The sequence below is a fragment of the Chelonia mydas genome, chromosome 6 (assembly GCF_015237465.2).
Source record: "Chelonia mydas isolate rCheMyd1 chromosome 6, rCheMyd1.pri.v2, whole genome shotgun sequence".
Lineage (NCBI taxonomy): Eukaryota > Metazoa > Chordata > Testudines > Cheloniidae > Chelonia > Chelonia mydas.
Window position 1 is genome coordinate 31,439,153 of NC_051246.2, and position 20,900 is coordinate 31,460,052.

Sequence of the window (20,900 nt, forward strand, 5' to 3'; positions counted from 1 at the left end):
AGGGGGTTTTAAAACTGCTTAGCAGCTTCTGCTTGGAAAGGTGCAACAGTATATGTGTGTGTTTTCCAGCACTCTAACATTGTTAATGACATAAAGCAATAACACATATTTGAAATGAACACACCCCCAGTTCAAATCAGAACTTAATTTGCTGGTTTCATGGAATGGTTAGTTCTTTTCCTTCTGAGTACTGTACAAGAATCAAGTAAGAGATTGTTGAGTCTCCTGTTCTTTTTGTTGAGTTTATGTTTGCACTAACAAACTCAGCAATGTTATGAGAGAATGTTATATTTAATGTATTTGTGTACATTTCAGAAGAATTGTAAGAATAAAAAAAAAATCACAAAACTGACAAATTTTTGACAAAAAGAAAAGGAGGATTTGTGACACCTTAGAGACTAACAAATTTATTTGAGCATAAGCTTTTGTGAGCTACAGCTCACTTCACTGGATGCATTCAGTGAAGTGAGCTGTAGCTCACAAAAGCTTATGCTCAAATAAATTTGTTAGTCTCTAAGGTGCCACAAGTCCTCCTTTTCTTTTTGCAGATACAGACTAACACGGCTGCTACTCTTAAATTTTTGACAGTATCCCTGACAAAGTAAATTGTTAATGTAATTCATCTGGTATAGTGCTTACACCATAGTGGACCTGGCTGTGCATTCTATATACATCTGCAACTCCCATTGACTTCAGTGGAGGTTCTGGGTGGGTAAGGTGTTCAGGATTAGACCCGCAGTGAGAACCGGAACAAGGAGGACTATAAACTAGAGGCAAGAGGGGAATCTTAGCCCACAGTAGAGTAATAAATAATAAAATATAAAGGTGTTTTTAAAAAAAAAAATCTAATCTGGTCTACAATTAGTTTCCCTTCTGCCGTTATAAACATAGTGTGAAATCCTGGCTCCATCGTAGACAAGGGCAAAGCGCCCAATGACTTCAATGAAGCCTCTATTTCATCCATAGTCCATAAAATTAAAATATTTACTGTGGTCCAATCCTGAATTCCTATTCATACAACAGTTCAATTAGATTATTTATTAATGATTAATTCTTTTTAATCATGTGATTTCATTTTTCAACAGTTCCCAATTTTCCATCTAAAAAGCCTTCTCAGATGGAGTCAGAGCTGAGCCCTATTAGTCACATTGTACCATTGCCCTCCACCCCCAAATCAGTTTTGTTTTAAACAGAAAACTGACTGGGCTGAATATTGTTCTGACTCTGTACTACCTTTTTCTTTCACTTTGTCCCCAGCGCTGAAAAGCGATATGTCCCAATGAGATCAGCTATTGACCACCCTAACACATTCATAATTATACATCCCAGCTGTTCCTGAGAGGTAAAGTAGAAAACTTGTGGAACTCTTCTTGTTTCAACCCTTTGCTATTCTAACAGTGATTCTTGAGCACAAAAAAGAAGTGGACTTTCCTTTTTCTTTGTGAAGTATTTCCCTAGCAACTAAACAAAGTAAAATACATATTTTAATACTATTAGATGTGTAAGAAACCATATGTATTTTGAATGAGAAATTGGGAAGAAGGGTGGCATATTACAATTGTTAACAACATGAGACGGAGATAGGGCTGCTTGGTTCTACTTCTGGCTATGTCAAAGTCTTACTATATGACCTTGTCAAGCCATTTAACTTTTCTTTAACTTAGTTGTCCCATTTGCAGAATGGGAATAATTTAAAACTATATATAGCTGTGTTATCTGGCCCTTTAAGAGGGGTTCAAAGATCAGCTCTAAACCTGTTCCTGGTTCAGCCTACAAATAAGGCATTCTGGAACTTGTGCAGCTAGACTATGCTAGTTGTAGGCTAAGCAGCAACGAATGCTGGGAAAGGGAGTAGAGCTAGAAAGAGTTCTCTTTCCCCAGTAAGGCAGAAACTAGGGAGGTAACAACTCTTTGTGGGTCATTCCACCTGAACAGATTTTATTCTTGGGTCTCTCCAATCAAAGGTCTTGGAAAGTATTTTGGAAGAATATTGGGGAAAAGTCTAAACAGAGTGCCAAAGGGCTGGTTAAAGTACTGAGCATTTGGTAGTGTTTTGGGTTATTAAGCCAGAGCCTGGGGGAAACCTGGAGAGAGCAGAAGCTACTTGTTGATCGCCGCCAAAGACCTGTGGCAGAAGTCCAGTAGTAAAGGATGACATGAGAGTCCCTGCACTGTAAATATTGGATTCATTTTGGACTATTTGTTTTGTTGGACTTCCCTTTAGCCTGCACTGGGAGGAGTTTTGGGAGTTGGCTAGGGGACTAAATTAGCCTTCCAAGTTGAAAACTGCTTGAGCCTACACCAGATTCTGGAAAGGTAAAAGACTCAAATAGCACGAGGGAGAGGTATTGTGAGAATTGTTCACAAACTACTTGGATGTGGGGTTTTTTGTTTTTTTTTTTAATTGCAATGTATTATTAGAAGAGTAGTTTGGTTGCATTCACAACTAACTAGCAGCATTTTGGTATTTACAAAGGGCTGAAGTGTGTTACCCATGCTTACATTAAATGGGAATCAGAGGAACTAATTATGGAATAAGTTACTGTTCAGCATGAGTATGGGTATTGGAATCTGGTCAGAGATGGAAGTATCCCTTTAACTATTGCAGCAGCCTAGGAAAATGATCCCAAACATTGCCATTTACAATAGTGTTAGTACAGTGGTTTAGACCATTCTGGTGGAATACTGTAGCATTTTTATGGTAGAAGGTAGAGGAAGTTATTTTTTTCCATAAGAAGCTGAACAGTCCACTGGAGTAATAGAAGGAAGATTGGGAAAGTGACTTAGATGGAATAAGGTGTTACCAAAATAAGTAAGTGGCTAGAATGTGTGATTTACAGAAATGGGCACTTACTACAGCTGTGTGCAGCACAGCAAACTAAGAAATCAGACAGGGTTTAATTTTTGTGTTTTTAAACATTTCACTTTGACTGGTTTTCTTGAGTTTTGTTTCCCTCCTGTTTTCTTCCACTTTCATAACTATATTTTTGATAGCAGATAAATAAAGGGACAATTCTGATATTAAACATGGTTTGTGTGCTTAAAGAAATCTTGCCTGTCAAGTGTATCTATAGTAAATTGAGAATTTTAGCATTATATCTACAAAGTGACATTTTTCTATCTAGAAATTGTATCTTTTCCAAAGATATTAGGAATATTAAAGTATTAATAAAAAAATAAAATATTTTTATTAAAATATTAAAAAAATATTTTGTTAATAAAAAAGTATTAAAGTATTAATAAAAATTTGAAGAAAATTTCAAATACACTAGCTAATCTTTTGATGTAGGCAACTCCAAAGTGTCTAAATTTTGTTATACAGTGACTTAGTTCTATATTGGTAATACAGTAATAACTTACTGAAAAGCAAAATTGAGTGGGCACTCCTTGAGTGGCCCTTTTAGTTGCTAATGAGTCATACCTACACTGGATACAGTGAGGATACAACATTGGACATTACTATTACCTGCCTACAGCTAATTTGGGAAATTCTGATGGTTGGTCCATTAAGTAATAGCAGAATGTGTGTGGGGAATTAATGCAGTTGCCTAGGTCTCAATCTGGCCAGGACACTACAGTTAATACCTCAGTTTACACTTGTTCAAATTGCCCTGGTATCTGTAGTGATAGCAAATGGTAGAGACCTTTGTTTTAAATCTTATCTGAAAGATGGTTTGACAGTCTCTACATGTACATTCTCCCCCTTTGGAAGACTATGGTAAGTGCTATAAAAAGTATGCCTTGTGAGATATCATTTGAAAACTCAATTTACTAATTATTGTTCTGGTAAAATGTGGGGCAACATTGTACGTAAAGTTATAGGAGTCTACTGTATGATATTACTAAAGACATGTTCTCAATCTGAGGAAGAGTCACAAACAAGTTCTCCAGAGACAAAGGTGAACCTATGCCTCAGCCAGATCTCAACAAAAATCAAACGGACTCTCACCTGGTTAAGTAGCCATTCTTTGACAGGAAAGAGGATGTGGGTGAAAAAAATCGTATCTTGACAAAAACAGCTAGGGGTTCTTGTCCACACAGACTTGTTTCCTGAACCTCAGCTGGAGATGATTCTCAAAGAGAAAGACACCCCAAATTATTCCTCCTGTTCTCTCTACTCATGGCATCAAGAATACTTGGAGAAAAAAGGAAGCAGCACTGGACTGAGGGAGGGATCCTGACTGAAAGGAATTCAGTCAGTAAGACTGCTATACCATATGGTGAGAGACCTTTGCTTTGAATTCACTTAGCTTGTTAATTTAGATATGTTTTATTTTCTTGTAACCAATTCTGACTTTTATGCTTCATTACTTATAATTTTATCTTTTGTAGTTAATAAACTTGTTTTACCTAAACTAGTGTGTTTGTCATTTTATTAATAGAAAATGATATGCACAAATCCTGTTTTGCCAAACTTTACATGAGCTTGTATTGTCCAGGAGAGAGCTGGGCAATACAAGATGTACATTTCTGGGGAAAAGTCAGGGCCTGGAAATTTGCTGATGTTGATCTGCAGTGTAATTCAAGGGTAGCTGGCTGTAGCACTTTTGCAGTATAACTGGGAGTAATTTGAATGCTGGAAGCTTGTGTGTGAGCAGACCAGGTGTGGTAACTCTCACAGCAAAACAGTGTAAAAGGCATCCCATGTTGGAGAACTGAGTGGACACAGCTGTTCATTTGTCCAGAATGTACCCTGGGTAATGTCCCAGTGCCACAGCAATTCTTAAACAATATGCTGTCCAGCCAGTACAAGGAATTTCTGGCACACTAGTTCACTACTGATTCAGAAGGAGTTGAGCCATTCACCAAATAGCCTTTCTGAGTGCAAGCAAAGCAGATAACTAGCCCAATAGTCAGAAACAGTGGAATGCCATGTTTCTACAAATAAGTACTCATAACTGTGTACAAAACATTAATATCCTTCATCCTGGAGAAGTGTAGAACTAGAAATAACTTGGATAGAACGCAGTTTATTGAATTACTCTATTATAATTGCTACAAAAGTTAGAAAATATCATGGAAATCCCCCTCATTTTAAAAACAAGTCTCTTAAAAAATATCCACGTAATATTTACAAAGACAGTAAAAATGTTTTTAAATGATTATATAGTACAATCTGTATTGATATAATCTGGAACTAGGGGTGCTGCCGCATCCCTTGACTTGAAGTAGTAATAACAACCCAATACATGGTTTCCATCTTCAGCACCCCCACTATAAAAATAGTTCCAGCAGCACTGTATAATATAGTAATTATCTTATCTGTTTAATAATATAAACAGCTATAGTTTCTCCAGCATAGAAATTACTCTGTATTATAAAGGGTTTTTCTTTAAAAATCCTTCTATACTTAAAAAACCTCTTTTGCACTAAATAATCCAACCAAACATTTAAGACAGGAAAGAAACCTAGAGGTCTGGTAGTTTCCAAATAAAGAAATGTTATTTATGCGTAAGAGACCCTGAAAGGTTAAATTAATGTTGACATTCTCTACATCTAGCAGGCTTAATAACTGATACAAGGAGGCAGTATATTGCAGATTAGATTCTGTGCTGCACTTTGGAGGAGGCACAGCACAGAAAGCACAGCCCAGGAGGAAGAGTGTAAAGGGGCAGGGGGGCGGAGTCATGGGGCTTTAAACCACCATTTCGTCTCTTGGATTTGAGACTCAATTTGGAGCCGAAGCATCCCTGGGGCTGACAACTTACATCAGCCTCCCCCGTGGCTGCCTATCGGTTTCTCCATTGCCCAGAATGGGCATAGTGCTCCAACTATTCCTTCTCTTGCCTCCGTTTTGCCCCTGGCATATCCTTGCACAAAGACTGTGAGGAGGGACAGCACTGGTTTGCATGCATTGGCCCTATGCTGCTTCTCTTCTGGGAGAATTCTTTTAGGGGCTGTTGCAACCCCTTTGCAGTTCCTCTATATTGCTGAAGAGGTGTACAAGGGGTGCAGTGGTGACTAGAATCTGTCTCTATGCCTCTTCTTAGCTCTTCCTGTAACCGTTCCATAAGGTAATCTCCAAGGTTGCCTCTGCCATCTTGGGAACACACAAGCCTGTGAGCATTGGTCAGGAGGTCTCCCATCAACTTGATCTTCCGGATCTTGGGTTCAATAAATTGTTTCTTAATAGTGCTTGCACTATGAGGATCTGCATTCTCAATGCTCAGGGCATAAAGCTCTTCAAAATATCCCGTCACATTTTTCCACTGAACCAATGCTACTTCGAGGGCCTTCACCACATTGGATACATGTTCACAGTTTGGTCTCTGGAAACAAAAAGCAAGACAGAATTGTCAGAGTCACTGCTATTTACCTGAAACGCTTGGTCTTCCAAACAAGAAATGCATTGCAGAAGGATGCTACATTTTGCAACAGCTCCTTCCATTTCTATGCATTTACTAAATCTTTTCTGAGTCAGTGGTCAGAATTTGCCACTTCCAGTACACTTACTAACAATAACATGTTTCAATTCAGGCAGTAAGGATTCAGATAGTTGCAGCTATAATGGAAATTCCTTCTCAAAAAACTACAAAAAAACCCCAACAAAATATCCCTCCCTCCCCCAAACCTCTCGCTCTACACTATGAAAACTGAATGTGTTAAAGTCATTTAAGGGCAACTATTTTACGCATGGCTGCTATAAATGAATGCTGTGAAGGGCATTCAGTAGTACTACACATTTAACTGTTTATAGGACACTACTTTTGATACAGAAGTCTGAGGAGCCTGATTCTCGTATAACTTAAGAGTTTACACACAATTTTACTGATTTCAAGTTACTCTTGATTTATACTTGTGTAGGGAGATTAAAGTTTGGCTTAATCTCTGGGCCAAATTCTATTACTTCAGTTTTACACTGGTAGAACTCTACTGAGGTCAATGGACTTGCACCACAGAGCTGAGGCCAGAATCTGGCCCTCACTTTCAGAGTCAGTGGCAAAAGTTCTGAATAGCTACCTCTACCACAGCAACAAACACCAGACTGACTAGGGTAGCAAAATGTTAGAGAAAAATATAAATGAGTGCCCTCATTTTATCTTTGGCTAGAAAAATGAAAACCCTAGAGTCAGGGTTGCATGTCTAATAATAATAAAAAAAGTCCCTAAAGAAGAACAAGAGTTTAAGTGAATATGATTGGGGAATTAAAGTATTTGGAAAGCTAATGGTGGATAGACCCAAAAGTTGGGAGTGACAGATATATGAAAGAGCAGATTTGTCTGCTGCACACCTGGATGATTCTGGTACAGTAATGGCCTCCTCTCTCTTGAAGATATTTCAGCATGGCCTCTGCAGCTTCCTTCTCTTCTTTAGCCTGCTGCCGGAAAAACTTTGAAAAGTTTGGTAGAGCCACATCAGACTGATCAAAAACTTCACCCTACATATTTAAACAACAAAAATTACCGTTAAAGTATGAAAGCCTGGAGTTGGGAGGAAAGAAGGGGGAAATTAATAGCCAACGGAATACAGGTCAATCAGATCGAATATTTAAAGAACAAAGGAGAACATTTTCAATAGTGCTTCTAACTGCCTTTGGCACCTCTAAAAACTTCCACCCCAATTATAACAAATGGAAGTAAGTCAAATATTCTTCCAGATCAGCTAGTCTGCATCTTTTTAAGAATACATACACACACCCCAGTTCACTGAACATTAGACATAGACTATTGTATTGGTGACACTGTTTGCTTTGAGTGATATGCTCCTATGACTTCTAGCTTCAAATGGGTTTTTGATTTGGGGGAAAAAATTAAACAGCTATCAGAAACTGATGACTGTCTTCATCTGTGGGGAAAAGTATCCAGATCCTTTCACCATCACCACTAGCAGACCCAGAGGGACCCACTTAGGGCACCAAAATTATCAGCTTCCTTTCCCTCTCCACCAGAGGTAATGTGTAGGGAGGCCAAGTGTCCCCCTTAGACTGGCCTGCCGGGGTGGGGAGGGAGAGGAACTCTGAGGGGTGGCCACTGCCTCCCAGCCAGGCTCTCTCAGGTAGAAGCAGCTCCGTCCCATTGCCCACCTAGCTGCCAGGGAGAACAGCCAAACGGGGGGGGAGAGGCGCAGGTAGGAAGGACAGACCTCTCCCTTCCCCTCCCTGCAGCTAATGTGGGGCCGGGTGCAGAGGGCAGTGGCGGTGTCACTGGGCAGGGGAGACATGTGGGAAGACAAGTGTCTTCCCCTTTAGATTATGCCCCCAGTATGGGGAGGCACCAGTTGTCTATGCTCTCCAGATACCAGCAGCCAGGAGGAACCATCTCAGCCTCCTGACATCATTGTTCACTCCACTCTGAAATTGTAATGCTGGATTTTTTCCTCTCTCCTTTACTGCACTGCCATTGGTTACAAAAACACTTTCATCCCACCCCTTTCCTATCTACACAGCACTTTACCTGCCCAGTATCACTCTTCTTCCCCTTATGTTTCACCCTTCTTCTGACCTCTCTTCTCTCCTTTCCCTTCTTCTGCCTAATCTCCTCACACTGAGTGCCCTCATCCCCCCACCCCAAATTGACTTACCCAGATTTCCATTTTGAAGAACAACTCCACAAGACAAAGGATTATTTAAAATAAAAAAAAACAAACAAACAAACACTATATTGAAACTGCTAAGGGCCCAATCCTGCTTTCTTTACGTACCCAAAATTCCCATTGACTTAACTGGAAATGTTGGGTGCATTAGGAATGTAGGATTGGTCCCTTTAAGAGCCAGGACTCAGCTAAAGCTTTAACTTTAAGATATGTAAATTTGGAAATATGAAAGAGATAAAAGAAAGAAGTTACAACAGATTTGGGTCACACAAGAAAAACAGACTGCATCAGTTTAATCAACCTCCTTATAGACAATGCTGACTAGTTATTTCCCTTAGAAAATATTACTAGTAATACATAACTATACATCTATGTGTGTGTATAATTTATTTAATTATACATACACACACACCCCCTCTTAAGGGTACCACCTAGATCTACTATAAATAAATATATTAGAAGCCAAATTCTGCCACTCTGAATTAATGTAGAGAAGTACAGTAACTTCAGACACTCCAAGATTTAAACTATGCTCAACTGTCCGTTTTATTCATACTGGGTGGAATGCACGCAGACTGTGGAAAGCCGGTACCAAGACCTCTTCACCATTTAAGTCCCATAACACGAAGGTGCAAGGCAGACCACAGCACGTGAGGGCTTCTGGACTGTGGAAGAGGATTTTGCATTGGCCCTGCACAGGCTGATATGAAGCATGGTGAAAGGGTAGCACTGGGGGCCAGACAGGCAAGGAGCCAAAGGATCTACAACTACATTGATCCAGTGGTTCTAGCAGCCTACACAGGAGATGTAGAGTTGCCGCTAGTGCAGACTATGCATTGGAGTAGTCTCTGCTGAGGGACTATTGCAGCCCTATGACCTACCTATGCACTGTGGGAGAGAAAGGTGTATGTTTGGGGGTTTGCATATCTTCTTCTGTCCCCGAAACTCTCATTTAGAAATGTGCACAAAGCCTAAGTAATTAAATCTGACACACAGTAACCACCTACTAAAACATGCCAAGAACGTGTTCAATATAACTTGTCCACCTCCCAAAAAAGAACCAACCAAACCTGCGACGCTCTGCTGAAGGACTATAAACCATTTATAAGAAATCAACCTACATTTCTCAGTAGCAATGTACTATACCACTTTAAATAGAAACAGAATGGTCACAGATGCATAACAGCTTCTCTTGAATCACTAGAACTCAGTTAAGAGAACAGAAGGGTATTAAAATTACATATTTTCTCATTAACACAACTTAAGATTTTATCTGAATATACCGTATATAGGTTGTGAATTGTAATATCAATCAAATGGATTAGAACTGACTTGTCTACTATCAATTTGATAGAAAATTTTCAACCAGCCCCTGCTATAAGTGCCAAGTGTTATAATAAATCTATTAAAAAAAAACCCCTCTGCCTTAACAGGTGGATGTTTATCAGTTATACTTTTCATTTTTACTGGATTGACGCTTTACACCAAAGCTGATTAAAGGGTCTCACAGATACACGGAGGGTCAGATCCTGCAGTCAATCAATGGACATGTTGTCTAAGGAGTGCAGCATGGGGCATGAGATGTAGGGTGCTGATCATCCTTGCTTCCCAACAACTGATTAATAGCTTTTTTGTAAAGTACACATTTCTTTAATATCTGATATTTCGGCCTAATGTGTTGTTATTGTTTGACCTGTTTGTTGTGGGCTTTTGTTATTTAGAGTAAAACTAAAGACTTGTCTGCTGAAATCCAGGCATTAGTGTAAACAGATTTTTTTTTTTTTTTAAAAAAAAAGTCCATGTAAGATGAAACTACTTGCTGGTCTTCACTTCAAATATCAGTGATGTTCATAGGAAAACAAACTGTTCTTTCACTGATTCACCAACACAACCAGTTTTCACCCCACACAATCTCCAATGCTTCCAAGCAATATACCCTAAAGGTGCTAGAATTCCTTATTCTTGTCCCCTCTTGTAAACTGATCTTATACACCCAGTTTTCCCACACAAGCTTTGCAGAATATACAAGGCACTGATTTGTTACTGTGTTATTATAGTTTTGTCAGCGTATCTCTAGTGATTTCAGTGGAGTTGCATTAGTGTAAAATTGGAGAAACAGTGGTGGAGCAGTCCCATGTATTTCTAAATTTAAGCATTCTCAAATTTAAGCACTCTCTCTTCAATCCATTAGTATTGAAAAGATCTATTCAAACGACTGCTCTGAAGCCTACAATCAGCCCTCCAATAGTTGTCAATATTAGGACAAATAACTAGTAAGACTAAATTAACAGAAGCTTAGAATTTAATCACTCTTTTGCTTCTACTGATGGATTTGTTCTTCTGGGAATAATGCTAATTTCAGCTGAAACCACAGGGAGAGAGCAGATTCTGGGGCCTACTGTGAACATCCAAGGTATATTTTTAACACTCACCCTAGTAACTAAAAATACTGAGCCAGATCCTCAGCTGGTGCAAATCAGTGTACGCTGAATTGCAAAGTTAAACCTGCTGTGAAAACCTACAAATTGCATGTCTTTGGCCCATAGTGGTCTTTCCTTTCCTCACCCTCTCAACCAGCCTTCATTCAAACTGGAACAACCTAAACACTGTCATGTGCTGAAAAACAACTGGGGATTTTGATGCTATTACACACGCCAAAACTTGAACTCCATACTACCATTATACCCCAGCAGTGAGATTGGTGCCTGAGTAAAATTGGGAGTGAGGAATTGGGAATCTGGAGTTTCATTATAACTGATCTCAATGTAAGTGGGTTTCCCATTAGTATCTTTAAGACAGGGGAGGGCAAACTACAGCCCGAATCCGGCTTGTCAGGGCTTTCAATCCAGCCTGCAGGATTGCTAGCCCCGTGGCACAGCGGGGCTAAGGCAGGCTCTGCCTTATTGCCTGCCCTGGCCCCACGCCGCTCCCAGAAGTGGCCGGCACCATGTCCCTGCAGACTCTGGGTGGGGGAGAGAGCACAGAGGGCTCCGTGCGCTGCCCTTGCCTGCAGGCACTGCCCCCCACAGCTCCCACTGGCTGGGAACCATGGCCAATGGGAGCTTCAGGGCAGTGCACCGCGGAGCCACCTGTCCCACCCCACCCCCAGGAGCCGCTGCAGGGACATGCTGGCCACTTCCAGGAGCAGCATGGGGCCAGGGCAGTCAGGGAGCCTGCCTTAGCCCTGCTGCCATGTGAGGTAAGCGCCGCCGGGCCGGAGCCACACCCCAAACTCCCTGCCTTGAGCCCCCGATGCACCCCAACCCCCTGCCCTGAGCCCCTTCCTGCACCCCACATCCCACCCCCTTGCCCTGAGCCCCTTCCTGCACCCATCCCCTGCCCTACATTCATGGCCCTGCATGCCATTTTCCCCACCCATATATGGCCCTTGGGCCAAAAAGTTTGCCCACCCCTGCTTTAAGAGAAGACTACACCCACAGGCTCTCATAAATTTAGCACAACACAGGGACTGCCAACTTAGGGCTCCAAGGCACCCCGCCCACCACCTTGGTGCCAGGGCACGCTGTACAGCTGCTGGAACACACAGCTTCCGCCCCCGCGGCGTGGGCTCGAGGGTGGGGGGTGTGAATGAAAGTAGCCGCAGTATCTACATTCAACAGGACGCTGGGGGGGGGGGGGGGGGGGGGTTCTGACCCTGGGCCTGGCCCACTTTGCCTGGGGGAGGGGTGGTGGGGGCAGCCTGAAGCAGCGGCGGAGCGACGCAGAGGCGGGGGAAGGGTGAAGCGAGCCAGGAGGCGCCAGGGCAAGGGCCGAGCGGGGCGGGCAGAAGGCGGCATGAAAGTGGAGCCGGGAGGGGGGGGAGGCGGGCGGCCCCCGCCGCCTTACCAGCGCCTGGAGGCGGTAGGCGAGCTCCAGCAGGGCGCTGGTGACCCCGCACAGGCCTTCCTCCACCGCCGCCGGGAAGTTCTGCCTCGCCCGGCTGCCGACCGCGACCTGGTGGCTCGGGCACACGGGCAGGCTGCCCCGGCGCTTCTTCAGCCGGGGCTCGGCCATGGCGGCGGGGCGAGGACCCGCTCCCCGCCGCGCGGCGCCAAGAGGCTGCCGGGCGCTCGGCGCAGGGCTGCTGGCGCGGCGGGATTCCCCCTCTTACGACACAAAGAGCCGCGCGCCGCGGGCTCCCCTGGCTGCGCTCGCTGTATATAGGCGGCGCGCAGGCCCCGGCAGCGGCCGCTGGCCCCTGGGTGGGGCGCACCTTGCTGCACACCCCCAGCGCTTCCTGACACGCCTCATCGGCCCCCGAGTGCAACCCCTCCCCTCCTTCGCCTGCAGCGCGGGGGCCTCGTCCGGACCTGCCTTAGCCCGGGGAGGCGGTCGCCGCTGCACCACGTTGGCAGGCACGAAGAATAAGGCTCTGCTGCGCGGCACTCAGAGGAGAGCCTGCTGGGCCTTACAGAGCAAAGAGGCTGGCACGGCTCCCATCTGCTCAGCTGGCTTGGGGGGGAACCGACCCCAGCGCAAAGCCCGTGTGAAGTGCTACCCTCCCTGTTGGAGAGTGCTGCACTGCACTCCTGGGGATGGCTGCACAAGGTGCAGGGCAATGGCTCATCAGGCCCTGCCAACCCCGACCCAGGAGTTCGCAGTCTGCAAAGAATTCACCTTGTCCTGAATGCACGCTGCAAGTATTAATAACTTTTGCAACGTTTGAACTCGAGATGGGGCCAGAACCAAATTCCCCAGATGTGGGCTCAGATCTGATTTTTTGTTTTGCAGCTCAGTCCTGTTTCTGTAATGGACCAAATGATGAAAACAGAGCTTACGTTAGGAAAGTTTGGATTCTGATTCATCCTTTGCATCCCCAAGTTTGACTACTTTTACACTAACAAGAATGTGAAGATTTTGACTGCAGTATATTATGACACATTTGAGTTTGTTATCAAATGCACATTTTCTAACACTCACGCTGAATATATATGTTTAAAATAAACTCCACACATTTACAGTGATAAAATAAACAAGAAAACTGAACATCAAACAAACAAACCAAGAAACAAAACAAACAACTAAGGGTTTTAATCAAGTGTGTGATAGATTTGGGCCAGATTTTCAACTTGAGTAAATTGGCATGGTCTCACTGATCTCAACAGACCTATGCTGATTTACACCAGTTGAATATCTGCCTCATTACATCTGAGGTTCTGGTTCTAGCCCATCTCCAACTCTCATACAATTGAAGTAGTGTTCATACTTATACCTGCAGCTGTGAGTTCACAATAGCAAATGTTGCAAGCGTCAGCAGAATCAACGTTCAGAGTTTTCTCAGCGTCAAGTCTTGCCAAGATCATGCACACACACATTTGTATTGGATATATGTCTATTAAACCATCTACAGGATCCAGTCTATTGATGTTTTGTTTACATTTAAAACTTGAGCAAAGTGGATAATAGAATTGCAAAAGACAGCAGTGCCAACTGAAGAGACACTTGAGGACATTATCCTTTGAGGTACATTCCTCCACTGAAGCATGCGTGTACATGCTTCCCTTTAATATCAATGGATATTAAACACAGCATGTATTGCTAGGACTGAAAACAGCTGGTCATAACTTGTGCAATCAGATACATTACTAGGAACAGAGGTGATTTCCAAAATATTCTGGGAACCAATTGATTTATTCCAATATGTGTTTTGTCATTGGAATTAGTCCTTTAGTCTTTGGTAAGTCTCAGACTATTGTCTGTTAAGGTAACCCTATCTGGCCAGATTAAAATATCACTGATTTTTAATAAAAGTCTAATCCTCTACTTTCTAGAATAACTTTAAAATATACTCATAAATTTCTAGGGTAACTTCTTGAGTTACTTTATCATATATAATGATAGCTGCATCTCTGTACATTATTAAAGGTAAACCCTTAATTAATATGTGCAGAAGTCAATGAACTTGAAGCACAATTAATCTCAGCACCTTTCAAATTTGATAATTTTCTGTTCAGTGATTTTCTGTTTAGTAAGCTTAATGTCACATTTTATTCTATGGAATATTTTTTCAAGCAAATCAGGTGATAGATTAAATAAAATACTACTCCCCCAAAGTCTATTCATAAATTTTCCATTGGTGTGAATCTTTATTCCATTGCACATTCTAATTGTTATTAGATGTGACTACATAAGGCAGATCAAACATAATTTGAGAATATTCTCGTAAAAAGGAAATGTGGGAAAAATGTGAATCTAAAACATATGCTTGTAGTTCAGTATTTACAGCTTAAGATATTTAAATAATCTTTATTCACACTTCGAAGGGGTGACCTCAGATTCTTCAATTTTTATTTAAATTAAATAAAAGGTTCCAGCAAGCAGAATGTGAGTTAGTATGTCAGACCTTCATCCTGCAAACACTTAAGCACATACTTAATTATAAGCATTTGATTAGTCCCATTGAAGTCAATAGAACTATATACAAGTAAAGTAGGTTTGTATTTAAACTTAAATTTGCTGAGTCTGAATAAGGCCTGGTACATACTTTAAAACTTTGGTCAATGTAAAAGCACCCCCCTGATTGCTGTAGCTCTGGTGACCTGACCCCCAGTGTAGACGCAGCTAGATCGACAGAAGCATTGACCTAGCTACCATCGCTCAGGGAGGTGGTGTTCCTACAGTGACAGAAAAACCTCTTCCCTCTGTGTAGGCTATGTTTACACTATGGGATTATGCCAGCATGGCTATGGTTCCGTAGTAAGTACCTTACTTAATAAATTACAGTAATTTCAAAAGAAATATAGGTTTATGGTGAAAAAGAGAAAGAAAGAAATCACAGTACACCACAGTTTTTGAAAGTTCCTGATGGAGAAGTGGGTGTTCCCTCTAATGGTCCGAGCAGGGTTCTGGGAGCTAGGACTCTTAGGATCTATCTATTCCAGGGTTTGCCACTGACTTGCTATGGTACCTTGGGCAAGTCACTTGGGATCTCTGTGTTTCAGTCAAGGACTGAAATGGGATAGCAGGGAAGAGGGAGATGGGAGTGGTACTCTTCTAAATTCCTACTTTAAACCAGTGTGACACCACTTGCAGTGGACTGTGCATGCTCTGCTTGGTTTCTCAGACTGGCTCCCCTTTGTTAGGGTTCATGCCATAGGCCTCTCCTCTTCTTCTGTGAAATAAGTGTCAGTATTGCCATAGAATCATAGAAATGTAGGGCTGGAAGGAACCTTGAGAAGTCATCAAGTCCAGCCCCCTATGCTGAGGCAGGCCCAAGTAAAGCTAGACCATCCCTGACAGGTGTTCGTCTAACCTGTTCTTAAAAACCTCCAATGACAGGGATTATACAACCTCTCTTGGAAGCCTATCCCAGCGCGTAACTGCCCTTCTAGTTAAAATATTTTTCTTACTATCTAACCTTAATTTCTCTTGCTGTAGCATTAAGCCCATTACTTCTTGTCCTACAGTCAGTGAACATGGAGAATAATAGATTGACCTGCTCTTTATAACAACTCTTAACGTATTTGAAGACTGTTATCAGGACCTTCAGTCTTCTTTTCTCAAAATTAAACATGCCCATTTTTTTTTAGCCTTTCCTCATAGGTCAGGTTTTCTAAAACGTTTATCATTTTTTTAAGTCTCCTTTGGACAGTGTTCAGTTTGTTCATATCTCTCCTGAAGTGTGGCACCCAAAACTGGACACAGTGCTTCAGCTGAGGCATCACCATTGCTGAGCAGAGTGGAACAATTATCTGTTGTGTCTCATATACAGGACTCCTGTTGATACATTCCAGAATGCTATTAGCTTTTCTAGCCACTGCATACATTTTTGACATATTCAATTTGTGATCCACTATAGCTTCCAGATCATCTCATGATGAGCATTCAGAATATTTGGTGTTTTTCTTAAGGCCCCAGCTGCTGAATCTTATTATATGAGAAGCTTGTCTTCCATTTTTAAAAAAAGTTTCTAGCCTTCCTGGTTGCAGAGAAAAGCCTATAAATGTGAACCCTAAAGTGTTCAGAACCAGAAGGCAAATAAAAAGAACCAAAATATGTTATAAAATCTCATGATTTTCAAGTCAGGGTCACGATTTCTGGGGGACTCATTCATGATTTTTAAATGCTTGGGATTGGTGGGACAGTATTGCAATATGATCCTGAATGTAAGCACCAGAATGAGATGTCACTAACGTAGATTGTGCAGATCTTCCTATTATGTTTGTCCCTCTCCTTTCTAATATGCTTTGATCAATAGTAAAATAATTAACAATGTTGATTCTTCAGTTATCATATTGTTAAATTGTATAGTCAATTGCTTGACCACACTTTGGTTTGTTATGAAATATACTCAAGAGACAAAATAACCAATATCAGTTAGGTTTATTGCTGTGAGCCATTAATTATACAGTGTGGAAAAAACATTCTATACGATACCAGTCTCTGGTAGTGTTGTTATATTCACCTTATGTGAAAGGTTGGTCCCAAAGTTACACTCCTAATGCATCTTTTATATCGAACTTGTTTACAAGTCCAGGGTTCTGTGTGCACCATCTGAAACTACCTGTAATAAATCAGCTTTCTATCTTGTTTTTCTGATTCCTAGGTCTACCCTTTATGTCTTTGTTCTGAACACATGAATTCCAAATACCACAGGATGTGCAGGCACCTCCTAGATTTGTACTAGGGTAGAGCAATCATGTTTTGTCCTCTTCCTTTGGGACATTCCAGTACCAGCCTATGAGAATGACTCCCTACCAGGTGCTAGCGTAAAATAATCATATGTCATGAGCCTGACAACTTTCCTTTCTACTTAAGCCAAAGCTTACTTCAGCTAATGCAAGGTGTTATGGGATACTTAATATAAATGAACAGGATTATAGTGAAAGTAAAGGCCAATTTAGGCTATGTAACTGCTATAATATTTGTGCTTAATTCTATCTGTGCTTAATGCATACGTGTGTGTGTGTGTGTGTGTGTGTGTATGTGCTAACCAGCATGTATTGGTCAACAATATTTAAAACCGGTTGGCAAATGACTTTTCTCATGCAAACAAAGGTCCACGAAAATTTAATTTTTTTCATAGTTTTCATCTAAATATTTCTTTAAAAAATTAAAAGTTTTCATAGAAAAAACAATTTTATTTTTAAAACAGAGGTCTTTGGTTTTTAAAACCCCAAGATATCCTGTTTTTTTTTATGAAAACCCAAATATTTTAAATGAAAGATTCCATTTAGTCAAAAAAGCCATTTTCCATTGAATGTTTCAGTGGAAATTACAATGAACAGGAACAGTTTACACCTTTCAGAGCTATTGTCTCAGGTAGACCTCACTACAAATTACATTCAGTTTATATTTTGAAATTTATCTTCATGACAAGATTTCTTTCCCCCTTCTTTTTTTTAAAAATGGCAGCTGAAATTTTGGAGCACTAGACAGCAGCTCAGAGGATGTGGTATCTTATATACATGCTGCCTCCTCCAATTGAGGCGACTCTGGTTACCTGTCTGTAAAATAGGTATAATGATGCTTAACCATTTCACAATAATGCTTTGAAATCTTCTGATAAAAGATATATACTCTGCATTTTATATCAGTGAAGCAGTGTTTCTTTAGGTCAGTAATACAGAGGGTTAAAAATATAAAGTGTTGATATTACAGGATAATGCAAGCTGGCTAGTTTCTCAGAAGAAAAGCCACCCTTTCTTTCTTGGTCTTCTTTTTTTATGACAGTATCTTACATATATTAGTGAATTAATTATCTTTACCACTCCTGTGAGGAAGAGAAATATTATCATCCCCTTTTAATGATTGGGAACTGAGGCACAAAGAAATGAGATGACTTACTCAGGGTCACCTAAAAAGTCTATGGCTGATCTGGAAACAGAATCCAGATTTCTTGAGTCCCAGTTCACTATCTTAACAAGACCATCCATTAGTAGAACTCTCAATACCTATTAAGAAAAGTTAAACCAAGTAAATTGCACTGCAATCAAAATTAATATGGAAAAGCTCCATTTCAGAATAACCTCAGGACTAACTGCACAGGATGCTGTGGGTGTCAAAGAGTTGATGCTATTCATATCCGGAAGGGGGGAGAGGGAGCTTGCATCACTCCTCCAGACACTCTTGTGAACTTATGGCTTGGTTTTCAAGTAGTACTGTATCCTGTTTGTTTTCTTAGTTACAGTATTTCCATTTGGCACAAAATAAGTGCAGCTGTTCTGTGAAGTTGGGCTTAAGAGGAAGAGAAAGTCCACCCTCCAAAATTGAAGGGAAGGATGAAAATCTTAGGAATCCCAATATATGTATTCCTCACTTTGGGAAAGTTAGAACCCACTTTGTAATCTCTGTGTATGGGTTTCCTGGGTCAAATGAGTCTAGGAGAGATCGTTGCCCACACGAAATCCAGCAGCACAAAGTAATCTTAAAGCTGCAGTAAATGCACAAACTGGGATTTCCCTAGCATCAGAGAATTCTCAGCTGATGTACAGCCAGCTCAATACCAGCTTCCTCAAAGCATCTGCTGTAGCTGGTTTCATAAGGTGCCATTACAAACTAGTACTTAACATAGGCGCCAACTCCGTGGGTGCTCTGGGGCTGGAGCACTCATGGGAAAAAATTGGTGGGGTGGGTGCAGCCAAACTCTCCTCCCCATCCCACCTCACCTCCACCTCCTCCCCGCTTTTTCACCTACTTCCCAGTGCTTGGCGCCTCAAAACAGCTGTTTAGCGGCGTAACAAGCTCCAGGAGGGAGGGGGAAGGAGTGGGAACATGGCGTGCTCAGGGGAGGAGGTGAGGCCGGGGCGTGGATTTGGGGAAGGGATTGGAATAGGGGCGGGGAAGGGACTTTGGGGAAGGGGTTGGAATGGGGGCAGGGCAGGGGTGGAGTCGGGGCAAGGCTGGGGGCAGAGGCGGGTTGACACCCACCAGCGCCAGCAGAAGTTGGCGCCTATGGTACTTAACTTGTACTGGGGGCTGGTTTCACCTCAGACCATTCCCATAATCTGGGGCTATTTACAATCTTAAAGTTAAGCACATGCCCAGGTGTTTTACTGAATCATGGCCCTTGAGGCTAGATCACCCCCCGCCCCAAAAAACATCAAAACCAAAACCCAAACCAAACCAAAACACATCAAAAACACCACAACATAGGCTCAGTATTGCAATACCTAATTTTAAGCACCCTGCTGCCTACTGGAAGCCATAGCTCATGGTTAGGTGCCCAGGCTTCCTATACAATGCTTGGGGAGAGTTAAGTGCCCAAGAATGAGATTCAAAATTACCAACATGTTGAGTGGGGAGCCACCCAAGCTAGCCAAAAAAGAAATGTTGAGGAGCAGGGTGTGGCCTACGCCTCATCTTGCAAGGGAGTTAGGCATCCACCTCTGGGCTGGAGGGAGATGCCTCCCTCTGCTCATATTTACAGCCATGAATCCTCTGCTGGAGTTAGGGGGCTAAGCCAGGTCCTTCCTTGCAAAAAAACCCCAAGGAGACAATGCCTCCCTTATACCCAATAATTATAGCACTCATTCAGGATGGGGTTTCAAATCGCTCCTCTGCCAGGTGCGAAGCAGAGACTTGAACCTAGCTTCTCCACCTCAGTGTACCAACTGTTGGGCTATGGAGTCTTCTTCGGTGAAGTGGCGGTGGTGGTGAGGGTCTCTCAATCTTTCCCATTGAAGCTATTTCACTTTAATTAATTATTCATTGGAACAGGGACTGGAACCATGGTGTCCCCCCTTCCAGGTGAAAGGCATTCTCACTCTGGCCCAGGAACAGTCAAGTATTTATGCAAAGTGGCACATCTTAAATGGGGCAGATTGAGAGAAACCCACCCTACAATACCCCACTGGTTAGGGCACTTCTGATGGTGGGGGGAAACCTGGGTTCAAGACCCTGCTCCACTGCGGACAGAAAAAAGATTTGAACCCATGTCTCCCACATCCTGCATGAGTGCTGTAGTCACTGTTATAAGGGGTTGCTGGCCTCATCTGTCTGCCTCCAGTTGTGTTTAGTGGTGGAGCCCAATCTAGTAGCTGTGCTCTAAGGGAGCCCCTGAGCATGTTTACTAGATCAGGCATAAGGGAGATAGGCAAGGGAATACCCAGTTTGTGAATGCAGCTGGTGCTTAGGCACTGAGGTAAATGCCTGGAATCAGGATTTAGGGGACTGAGTTGGTGGATACTTCAATACCATGGGCATTTAGGTGCCTACAGGGTTAGGTGATAGCTGAACAGGGGACTTGAGGATCTAAATTTTGGACTTAGGCAGCTGAAGTGGCAGTTAGGCACCTACATCCTTTTGTGGATCTAGCCCTTGCTATCTTGTGTTTGAATGTCTTGGGACTGTTCTGCCAGAAAACATTAAGTAAAATAATATGCAGCTGTATGTCTAATGACCGAAGCCAAACCACCACAATAGGGCCT

At 42.2% G+C, this 20,900-nt stretch overlaps 1 protein-coding gene across 1 annotated transcript; it reads right to left on the reverse strand.

The window, feature by feature from the left end:
- Positions 1–4,954: 4,954 nt before the first annotated feature.
- On the reverse strand, positions 4,955–12,913 carry LOC102944371 (ferritin light chain). The gene is made up of 3 exons (XM_037899705.2): positions 12,379–12,913; positions 7,232–7,378; positions 4,955–6,269 (listed from the first exon to the last, which is right to left on the reverse strand). Exons 1-3 carry the CDS (start codon positions 12,544–12,546, stop codon positions 5,772–5,774), a joined length of 813 nt encoding a protein of 270 aa, XP_037755633.1. The 5' UTR covers positions 12,547–12,913; the 3' UTR covers positions 4,955–5,771.
- Positions 12,914–20,900: the final 7,987 nt, after the last annotated feature.